Source organism: Condylostylus longicornis, unplaced genomic scaffold (assembly GCF_029603195.1).
Source record: "Condylostylus longicornis isolate FDR11 unplaced genomic scaffold, ASM2960319v2 ptg000107l, whole genome shotgun sequence".
Classification (NCBI taxonomy): Eukaryota; Metazoa; Arthropoda; class Insecta; order Diptera; family Dolichopodidae; genus Condylostylus; species Condylostylus longicornis.
Genome location: NW_026578075.1, coordinates 4,596,089 through 4,607,807, shown reverse-complemented (window position 1 = coordinate 4,607,807; position 11,719 = coordinate 4,596,089). Strand labels below are relative to the sequence as shown.

Below are 11,719 nucleotides of genomic sequence, written 5' to 3'. Positions count from 1 at the left end.
ATACATGAGCAATAACAGATGTATCCATAAGTATATATCTGTTATTGCTCTCTGTTAATTTAAAAAAAGTGTCAAACTGTATTTTTCTACAGTATTAAAACTAAACTACGATTATTATACAACTTTTGATAAATATAAATTTTTGACTTAATATAAATTTTGTAAACTATAGTAGCGTTTTTACTCTACATAACAGTGATTTATACTTTATATTTTTTTCGAGTATATTTCTTACCTATAATGCGGCGAAGATCTTGAAAAACTTTACATTTTTAATTCAGAGATGTATTTAAAATTTGCTGTTTTGATAATTTACGAAACTTGTCTGATGAAGGAAAACCCTGACTGTTTGCTTTATTGTTTCAAATAGCGTTACTTGATACAGAAAAATCTCCACAGAAGGTATGCATAAATAAAAACTATAATGAACATATATATTAAACATTTTCGGATACTTGGGTGATAATAATAGCATTTCAAATTAGATCTAACATGCAATCTTTGGGTTTGTCTGTAAACGCTGGTGAAATTTGATAACTTCCAATATTATAAGAGGCAACGAGGTATGTTCTTCGCGAATGATTAATATCAGCCAAAAATTAATTTGAGTTTCCGGATGGCTCCGGATCACAATTATAATTGTAAGGTTGTTTAAGGCTTGATGAAGCTTGTATAACCTTCGACATATTACAATAAGACTTTAAGTGGAAGTCAAATTTAAAAATTTGCTAAACTATTCATCTTTCAAGCGTTTTGCGCAGAAAAATTTACTTTTAATAAAAAAAGTTTACATTAGACCAAATGTGTCTCATAGATTAGAATTTTTTAATTAATTTTTTTTTTTCGTATTTCAAAAAATTCTTGAATAAATGAAAAGTGGCTATATTTGGTAATTCACTCCGTCGGTTTATTTTTTAATTGATCCCATTTTCAAGAACACGTTTCTTAAAACATAACGCATTACTTTCATCCTATAATAAGAATGAATGAAATCATTTTTAAAAGAGAATATTATTCTCGTCTACCTACTAACATGAACAGCTGTTTCTATTATTACTACTTTATCGATTATCTGTTAAAAACACTTACTGTTAATCCTTAACAAATAACATTTCCTCTCTCAAATTTGTTATCTTCTATTCTTTACATATACTCATCAAAAAATTGAGAGTATTAACAACTAAAAAGAGAAAAATATTATATAAAATAAAATTTTATTTGTGTGGGTTTGGTATGCATTCATCAATATTATGCTAAAAATTTGAAAGTACTGAATGTGAATGAATAAAAGAATATAAATAAAATAAAAAAAAAAATGGTGGAAAGATAGAAGTTTTCATTGATAGGAACATTAAAAATTAGTGGTAGCAGGAGTAACAGCAACAATACTATAAGCACCGGCAGCACTCAGCAGTGGTAGTAAAGTGATTCCGTCCCTTAAATATGTGTATTGTGTGTAATTGTGCATTTAAAAAAAAATTATTTTTTGGGATGGATTTTCCTGTGTTTTTATTTATTTATTTATTCATTTTTTTTTGTTTTTTTAATTTTTCCATATTTTACGTGGGGTTGTATTTAAATATTTTTCGTAATTGCCGTTGTTTTTTCGTTTTTTTTTTACTTTACTTCGTTATCTATTTTATATTCTGTTTACTATTCTCTGTCTCTATTAATTTAGGTATTCTTCTGACAATAGAGGTAAAAAAAAACAAGAGTAGATTTGCTTGTTTATTACGCTTTTTTATCACTTATTTTCTCGGGGTAGAGAAAATTTATAACGTTTTGCATTTTTTGTTATGATTCTGTTCATCTTCTTTTGTTTTTGTATATTGCTTTTCGTTGTATGTATAGGTTTTTGTTTATATACATACATATATATTTTCACATGCCATTTCTTCGACTTAATTTTTAGTTTAATTTTGTGATTTTGAATGTTTTTGTTTTGTATTTTCTTACCCTTAAACGGTTTTGATTGTATAGAGTGTATGTTGTATGTATAATAATAATACTGTTATATATATGTGCTTGTATGTATAGTTTATTTTGTTTAACCAGAATATTCAACAAAATTTTACCACCCGTTTATATATACAAATAATTTTCAATGGTGGTGTATAATTTACCTCAAATATTATTGTTGTATTATTTATTTTTGCCAGCCAGTTGCTTTTAGTTTGAGTTTTCTTTAGGGGTGAATAGTATATTTAGCGGTTTAGAGAGATTCATATTTAAGTGATACGTTGAATGATACGGCGGATTTTGAAAATTTTTTATGTTAATTGGAAAATCGGAATTTTAATCGTATAAAAAATAATTATTATAAATGTAATAGAAATTGAAAAAAAAGTTTATTTTATGATTCAGGGAGATATAAAATAAATAATGTAAAACGTTTCTGTAAATTTATGCAAATCATAATAAAAAAATAATTGTTTTTCTTTAAATAAATAATAAAATTAATATTAAACTAATAAATAAAATGGAAATATAAGAATTTTTGAGTGAAATGTTTGTGATTGTAAAATAAATATGCGTTCATATATGTATGTATAAATTTACAATTAAATTTATAGAGGATATTACGTGTATAATAAAAATATGATTACTTTTTATAGCTAATTTGTCGGGTTTTTTCATTTAATTACGTCATGAAAAAGTGAAATTTTCAAATAAAATAAAATTTATTGACTAAATTAAATTATAAATTATTAATAAACTAAAAAAAAAATTTTGGGTTAAATATTTGTTTTTCAATATTTAAATTTTAAATATCAAAAAATAAAACATACACAAATAAAAAAAATGTCTTGTTCAGAAGCTGAAGTTGATATTAATGTTGTTTCTAGTCCTGAACCAAGTCCTTTAGGTTGTGATAATGGAATTAATTCCCCGGATAGTCCTATATCAATGCAGGTATCAGCATTAGCTCGTTCATCTGAAGTGATTCCTTCAAATGCAATGATAGTTACAACAAATTCATTGAGTAGAACTCATCCGGTAACTGCTGTTGCAACTGCTGCTCTATTACAACAATCAGCAGCTGCACATCATTTACATCATATTAATTTAACTCATTCAGCAGCAGCAATGTTACATCATCAGCATCAACAACAACAGCAACATCATCAACATCAAAATCAACAACAAAATAATTTAGTTAATAATTTAAATAATAATAATAATAGTAATAATAATTTTAATCATAATAGTCCTGAATCAAGATTAAGTCCTCAAAAAACGCCTCCTCCAAAAATAATTTTACCTAATAGTAGTAATAATAATAATAATAATAATAGTATTATAACAAATAATAATAATAGTAATAACAATATTAGTAATAATAATTTAAATGAAAATTCATTAACTAGTCCTACTGATATTAACAATAGAAACATTAATAATAATAATAACAATAGTAATAATAGTAATTTAAATAATAATTTTAATAATTGTAACAATAATCAAAATAGTAATGCAACTAATGGTACTAATAATAATAGTAATAGCAATAATAATAACAATAATATAAGTACTAGTAAAACATCGACAGCAAATGGTTATACTAGTTTTTCAATATCAAGTATTTTAAGTCGTACGGAACCATCAAAAATCAAAAATGCTACCTCTTTAATTACACCTATGTCACAAATATCTGGCAGTGTAGGAGCACCTGGATCGCACGATGCTGCTATGTTATCAAGGTAATAATTAAAATTTAATATTATTATTTTCTTTTAAATAGTTTTCGTCTAAGTCGTAAAATAGTTCTTTTTCATTTCCGACGGTGGGCGTTTTTGTTATTTTAAGTAATAAAATTTTGAGTATGATTTATTTTTTGAAATTATTTTTATTATTGTTTTTTTACCGTTTAAATTAAATTTTTTTTCCTCTGCCTTGGGAGGAATAGGGATAGGGAAGAACTGTCTTAATTTGATTGTTACATTAATGTTATTGTAGCAGCAGTTTGTCTATTAAAGTTGAAACAATTAAACTTACTCTTTGAAAGTAATAATTGATACTGGTATGCGTAATCACATTTAAGTTTCAATTACCTTTGTTATGTTAAAAATCATGGATAACTCGTGTGTATGTCAAGAAACTTATAAAGAGGATAATGAAAATATTTTTACACTTTGAAACCTACGTTGAATATAATAATTTTCTATGAGTAATTGGTAAATACAATTTCGAGAGTGCAACGAGTTTCAACTATCTATAGGAACAATAATTCGCAATGACAATAATATGCACTTTACGATAAATGATAGATCGCAAGTGGGCAACAGGAGCTATCACGCTAACAAAAAACTTATACAATCGATTCTACTGCCCAGATGAACTAAGCTAATTATATATAAAACAATCATACGTCCAGTCGTGACATGTAGTAGTGAGACATGGACAATGAAAGAGTATAATTTAAAATTTTTAATAGCCGTTCTTATCTTAATCGTACGAGAAGTAGACCAAGAACAGGATGGGTCGATGAATCAGTTTGAAAACATCAGCGAAAGAAAGGGAAATTTCGTGGCAAATTGTGCAGAAGGCCAAAACCTATCCCGGGCTGTAGTGCCAAATAATGAGTGAATGAATGTGGAATTGAACAAGATTCATTTAGTTTTATATTATAGTTATATGGGATGTACAATATTAGCCATACTCATTTCGTTTTTTATTTCTTATTTTTCCAATACAATTATTTGTGCTTTTAAGGTTATTTTTGCTTCGGCGCAACTTACTAGCAGAGGTAATTGAAAGATTGCAATGATAGGTATAAAAACTACTCCTTTCCTTATTTTTTTGTTACTTTAAGCGCATTTAAAGTTAGTTTTGTTTAAAAAATAAATTAGTATAGCTTTAGTGCAAATATTATTCAAATTGTGAAATAAAATTATTGAATTTTCTTCTAGTGTTCAATTTTTGTGAAATATGATTTTAAGCTAGATGTTTCACCTAAAGTGAACTTAATTATAATATTGGATAAGTATTTTTAAAAGCAAGAATTAATGGTTATAAGATATATAAGCCAGTTGTATAATTATGGCAGTTGCATATATGTAAGTAGAAATACAATTCTAGAATTTTGTTTTGCCGTGTCATATTTACTTACATATGAGCTAGTCATACTGTTATTTGATAATGATTTTCACTGGACTCCTCTATATATTTAATCATACCTTTATGAGGTCGTGTTAATTAATTTTGTATTTTCTTCAATATATTATGAACATTCTTTTATTACTATTGTATTTATGTTAGTATAGTAGTTATATTAAGTATATATTTACTTTGGAATGTACAAAAGTTCAAATAAATTTCTAACTCATTTGTGTGCGTGAATAAGGACTGGATTTTAACCAATGCTACTCATACCCATATGTACATATGTAAACATTTATATGTAAATATATAGAAGGTCATAAACTTTTAAAAAGAATTTGGAATTTCATTTATTCTATCATTTTTCAAACTGTTTTACTAAAATTTCGCTCTTTATCAGAATTATGGTAATGCTAGAGTTCATCTTCTGTGTATCTTGTATTTCTACAATATTAATTAAAAAAAAAATTTCACTTTAATTAACCAAATACCTTTTTCAATTTCTCTTGTATCCAGAAATATTTATGTAGGCAACAGCTATAAAGTTTTTCATTATAATGGACAAAATAAAAATGTATTTAAAATATTTTCTAAGCTAATTAGAATTTTATTTGCATAAAATTAGTTGATTAGAACAAAAAATAGCTATAGAGGAAAGAAATAATTTTTATGTTTTTAATATTATTGCTATCTGTTAAAATACCGATTAAAAATTAACATATATAAGAGGACATTCCTCAAAAATAATACCGCAATATTTTTTATTCAGCATTTTAAAATTCAAAAAAATATTGTTTAAAGAATTAAATTTTTCAATTAATTCATTATTGTGTACAATGAATTTCGAAAAGAAATTGTAGGTATTTATAAATTTTTGGAAGAGATCATCTTTTATTAAATTTTGTAAAATATAAAAATAAAATAATTTAAACCATAAATAACAATATAAAACTTCACAGTTCGTTAATTTTATTGGATCCTAACGGATAAAATATTAAATACTTGTGTGAGCGTGTGTGTGTGTAAAACTTCGATCATATAAATTGTATTTTACTTAAATGTCCTGTATTATCACCTTTTCATCTGATCTAAGATAAGATTAAAGCGCATGCTATACGACCGCAATACATAATTTTTATATTTTTTTTTACTACATCGCATACAATTCATTTTATATGAGAAGATGTTCACATATGCAAGTTCAGATCTTTATTTGTTGACCCCTCGCTTTCTTTTGACTGCTTTACTTTTTGTTAATTTTTTATTATAGTTGTATACAATGTTAAAATGAGGTTCAATGGCTATTTCAGTTTTTAATATTAAAGTAAGAAATTGAAAACTTTGTATATGAAATTAAAACAGGAGAAGAAAAAATGCAACGAATGTGGAACAAAAATTCTCTGCAACGAATAATACAAGTCTTTTTTTTCTTTCCTACACTCAAATAGTTTGTTATAAAAAAATATACAAAAAAAATTTTTTGTTCTATTTCTTTTTTTGTAAATCGTTTCTTTTTTAATTTGATATCGGTCACAATGTCTGGTTTGACCGATGGAATAATAAGATTGTGGGTGATGTGCGTGCAGTCACAAATCATCATTAACAAAAATGAAAATAAGGAAGTAAAAACGAATGAAATAACAACGAAAAAATAAAAATTAAAAGATCAAGCGCACTTTTGTGAAAATTATAAAATATTTTGGGCAAATAGTAGTTTGCCACTCAATGCTGAGTTAAACCAATTTTGAAAGATATAATAAGGAAGAAAATTTATGAATTTTATAGAATTTGGAATAGCGTGTAGGGTTTGTTAGGTTTGAAGGCTGTACTGAGATTAAATGTTAGTTTTAAAATTTTGAAAATAGTATAGAAGTTCTAATAAATATTAGCTTAATGGTAGCGGACTCACTAATTATTTCCTAGAAATACCAATAATTTTTGATGTAAAATAATTGAAAAGCTAGAAATTCAATATTTTAAGGAAATTAAAAAATTTTATTTGAAATTTCTAAGTGAAAGTGCCAGTGTCGAGAATTGGTCAGATAAAATATTTCATTTTCGGATGAACAGAAATTTCATATGGCTGTATTCTAGTACCAGATTGCCTTTTGAATAATTAAAATTAATATATTTTAGAAAATATAGTCCAAATCCTTTAGTAGATAAAAGTGTCATTGACTGTTTCCCCAGTAATATATACATACATAGGTGACATTAACATTTTTAAATTTTAACTATTCTATTATTATCAAAATTTTCTCTTTTAACACATTTATCTACCTTTTTAAGAAATAATTGAAATTTTTTAACAAAATTTTTTTAGGAAAACGTTAATATTAAAAAATTCACATTGTCTTTTTTCAGATAGGATACAAAATACTAACCAAAAAATAATTTCATATATAGATGGTTTCGTATTTAGATATATATTAGCTTTTTGCCTTCATTATTTTTTAAAAGATTCCTAAATTAGATAAACAATATACTAAAAAGATTAAACTATAAAAAAATTCATCCCTAACAAAAAAATTAACAATTAACAAGGGGACCACGCGCGTCTTTATAAACCATATGAAAGTTAATTAGAACAGTGTTTCTGTTTTTTTGTTTTTGGTGTGGTTTTACGCAAGGGCTTGATCATAAAAAAAATTTTTTCGATTTTATCAAGTCATTAAGTATTTTGAGTCGCGTGGGCATGCGTTCTCCTTTTGTATTGCGCATATTAAATATATGTATGTAGGTATATATAATATATATAAATAATAATGTAAAATTCTGGTCCGGTTACATTTTAATGATAATGACTTAACAAACAACAATTATAGCAAGAAAAAAAAAAAACTGAAATGAAAATAAAACAATTAGGACGAAGAAATTAAGGGTGGCGTTGGTTGTTTTTTTTTTTAGCTTTATCATAATCAGACTATATAAGAACATCGATCGTCATTTAATTGTTTTTAAGAAATTTGATATTTTGCGTAAATGAAAAAAAAATTTGAAAAAAAAACTTTCATAGCCATTTAATTTAAAAGAATTGTGTTAAAGACCCTTTTATTTCCAAGATATTTTTCAAATATGAAAGTATGAAGTTCCTATTGAAAAAATTGATTTAGTTTAATTGGTTTAATACAATTAAAAATTTTTTTTTTGGATTTGTATACCTACATAGTTGAATGACATGTTTAAAAAGAATTCATAATAGGTCTGTCCAAGACAAGTAGTTCATTATAACGCATTAAAATGCTGAGAAATAATGCATAAGATGGAAATGTGACATATAGCACAAAATTGGGAGAAATATGTGACGTAATTATTTCTCTGACAATTTATTCAATAATTGTTTGACATTTTTAATATTTGTTTTAATTTTGCAGAATTTAGAGAGCATCTCGGCTTTATTATGTGGCACATTTTTGTTCACTGCATGGTGACGAGAAAAGTGTGTGAAGAAATGATTTGATAATAATAATAATTTACCAAATATCTAATATTCAAGAAAAAAAAATGTTAAAGAGAGAGATTTTGATTATCACTCATATTTATCTTACTTTCCGACAATTATGAGTGATATTTAGCGTAGCGTCTCTCTTTTTTAGAAGTGACAAGACAAGTTTATCTTACAATTTGTGCGGTATTATATTGACAAAAAATGAGAAATCTAATTTAGAAAATGATAATTCAAGTTTAATATTTTTTTGAATTTAAATGTTTTTCTTAATTTAAAAAGACTGTTCTAGAATGCAAGCACTTAAATATGTCGAAAAAGAATCATTTTGAGAATAGTTCTCCGCACTATTTCGTCATACGAATTTTATTAATTTTGGAATAAAAAATAGTGTTGAAAATTTTTTTGATTCTCTTTATAAATAAAATTTTCAAATGAATGGTCTTTTACTATGTGAAGAACATTTTCATACCTTTAATATTTTTTTCATTACCTTTAATTTTTTTCAAAAATCAATAAAATTTTCACATGGTTACTTTGCAATTTTCTTTTCTTTTGTTTTTTTTTTTTTAGTTTAATTTGAATCGTTGAACACGCTTTATTAAAATTCTTAAAACATGTGAAATTTGATCTCTCCGATGAAAAGATTATTGGAATAAAATAATAAATTTGAAATTGTGTTGTGGATTTTCGGCCCTTTTGCCTTCTCGCTTTTCTTTTTATTTTGAGCATAGTGTATATGTAGGATAAATTTAGTTTGAATTAATTGTGATAAAGATAAGTTGTAAAATAACTCAGAGGATTTTGTAACACATACAAATATAATGTAAATTAAAAATAAAATCGATTTACATTTAAAAAAAAGGTTGGATTTAAACGTAAATATGTACATAAATTAATTATTGGGATTTTGGGGACGTACAGACTACATATAAAATATTTTCAATGAACTCTTTTAACAATAAGTTGGGTGCCGGTTCATATATTTTATATATTAATGCGTTGTTCTTCGCTCAACGCATTAATATATAAAATATGCGTTACGTTCAAATAAGTTGCGTTTCTTTTACCGACTTGGGCATGTGATGGGATCAAAATTCGCATGGCGAGCTTTCGGCAGAAATACATTTCTCACTGGTATGGAAGTGTTGTATAGAGAGATATTTGTTTTTCTGTAGGTCAGTCTGTCTTGTATCTTAATTTCTGCTAAATCGTTTTCGGCAAAAATTTATATCTACGTTTACTTTGGGTATGTTAAGGTTTGACCAATTCTTGGAATATGTCAAGTCTCGGGTACTGGATCTTTACTACAGGCCGATTTTATATTTTTAATAATTTTTTATAATTTTTAATTAAATTAAGTTGAAATTTTAGATATGTATAAGCTTTAATATTGACAGTACGAGAAAATCACTTAACTTTTGAAAAAAATCAGGTGCCATTGAGCCTTATTCTAGTTGTCGCGTCACTTACGTGACATTTGTCGTTGTCGCTGTCACATCACTTGAAATGTGGTATTCTAGTTGTCGAGTGACGTGACTGCGAGAAATAAACGAAAATGAAACGTTTCAAGTGAAATTGATACATTTTAAAAAGAAATTTTGGCGAGTAAAGTTCAAACTAAAAAAAAAATTCGGTGTATATATTTATATTTTTAATCCGAGGGAAATAAAAAATGTCTTCATTTGCATTATGGTTTATGGATTCATCAGACTCCGAGAGTAATGAAATTGAAAAAAAACAACAATTAAGGATCAAAAGATTTAAGATTAGAGACAGCTCTATTGGATTTGCCAAATGGAGTGTTATTTACATTTACATTTACATTATAACCGGATGGGTTATTATAGCTTACACGTTATGTTAGTACGTATAACATTGCTTGTTAAATATTTGTAAATATTTTAATATAATGTGACTTAAAGGTTTGCGATCATAAAATGCGCATCAGGTATGTGGATGCTAATAATCCGGGATCATCTCATGATTCCTTTATTGAAAATTACCTGAAATTTATTGTACATAAATTAATTAAATTTTAAATTAAACTTATGTTAAAATTACCTTCTGCCATAAGCTTTTCTGTTAGCTGGTTCCATTTTGCATCAAACTCGCATTTGCTTATGCAGCTATTCTCAGCAAATTTAAGGCCTTTCGCAATAAAGGCGTCCTCCGTCATAAAATTTCCCAATTCTTCAAATTGCTTCCTTGTTGTTACTTTTAAGCTAAAAATAAAAATTAAATTATATATTATATGGTTTAATTTATGTATTAAATTACAAAATTTATTATTTTTTATATTTTTATTATATATTTATTAAATTGTTTTGTTTAAACTTACATTTTTGGTGTATCCATCTCGCTTGTCACTTATTAAATACATTTCGACAAAAAACGTCGTTTCACTACGACATGTGTCGCTCTACAACGACAACTGGAATATACCTGAAACACATTTTCCCGCTATTCCACGACACGTGTCACTGTAATCGCCATTTAGAATATCAAATTCAAGTCGTGACGACAATTGTCGCTCTACTTCGCCAACTAGAATAAGGCTCAGCATTTCATGCACCTACATTCAATTTTTAATTTTTTATCATTTCTAATGAACTAATTGAAGAAATTTGTTGAAATCAGTTCGCTGCCGGAAATAACTGACGAAATTTTCGGAGAATCCAGATGGCATCCAGAAATAAAAGACGCCCTTAATATTTAAAAAACGTATTTAAGGGGTATTTTCACAATCTTATGAAAAATTTCCGCTTAACTAGACAATAAAAAAACTTCCGGTCACAAGAGATTTTTAGAGTATATATAACATCCTTGACGTCAGATCACTGATATTTAAATTTATAGGCTAACTTTTACTCTTATATATAAAAACATTTACATGAAATTCACAGCTCAATTTATAAATTACTATTCTGGAATACTTTAGGATATTTGCTATCCTTGCATTCAAATAAGATTTTTGACATTAGATTTGGCATTGGTTAAGTTAAATTAGAATTTACAAGAGTTAGAATGTTTTCTTTCTAGAAATATTTATTTCTTTTGTTGTTTTTTGGGTTCAGAATTGTTCTGCTAATTTGTACTGGCTAGATTAAATTTCTAAAGATTTAAAGTTTAAACATTAATCACACAATATATTAGAAACTGTCGATTATTTCG

The 11,719-nt window shown here is 26.1% G+C and overlaps 1 protein-coding gene across 1 annotated transcript in view; it reads left to right on the top strand.

Moving 5' to 3' along the window:
* Nucleotides 1-2,794: 2,794 nt before the first annotated feature.
* Nucleotides 2,795-11,719, top strand: part of LOC129614326 (homeobox protein Hmx) — a 34,784-nt gene continuing 25,859 nt past the window's right edge. The window contains exon 1 of the mRNA XM_055528882.1: nucleotides 2,795-3,701. Coding sequence (XP_055384857.1) covers nucleotides 2,803-3,701 — 899 coding nt within the window. The 5' untranslated portion in view covers nucleotides 2,795-2,802. The remainder of the gene's footprint in view (nucleotides 3,702-11,719) is intronic.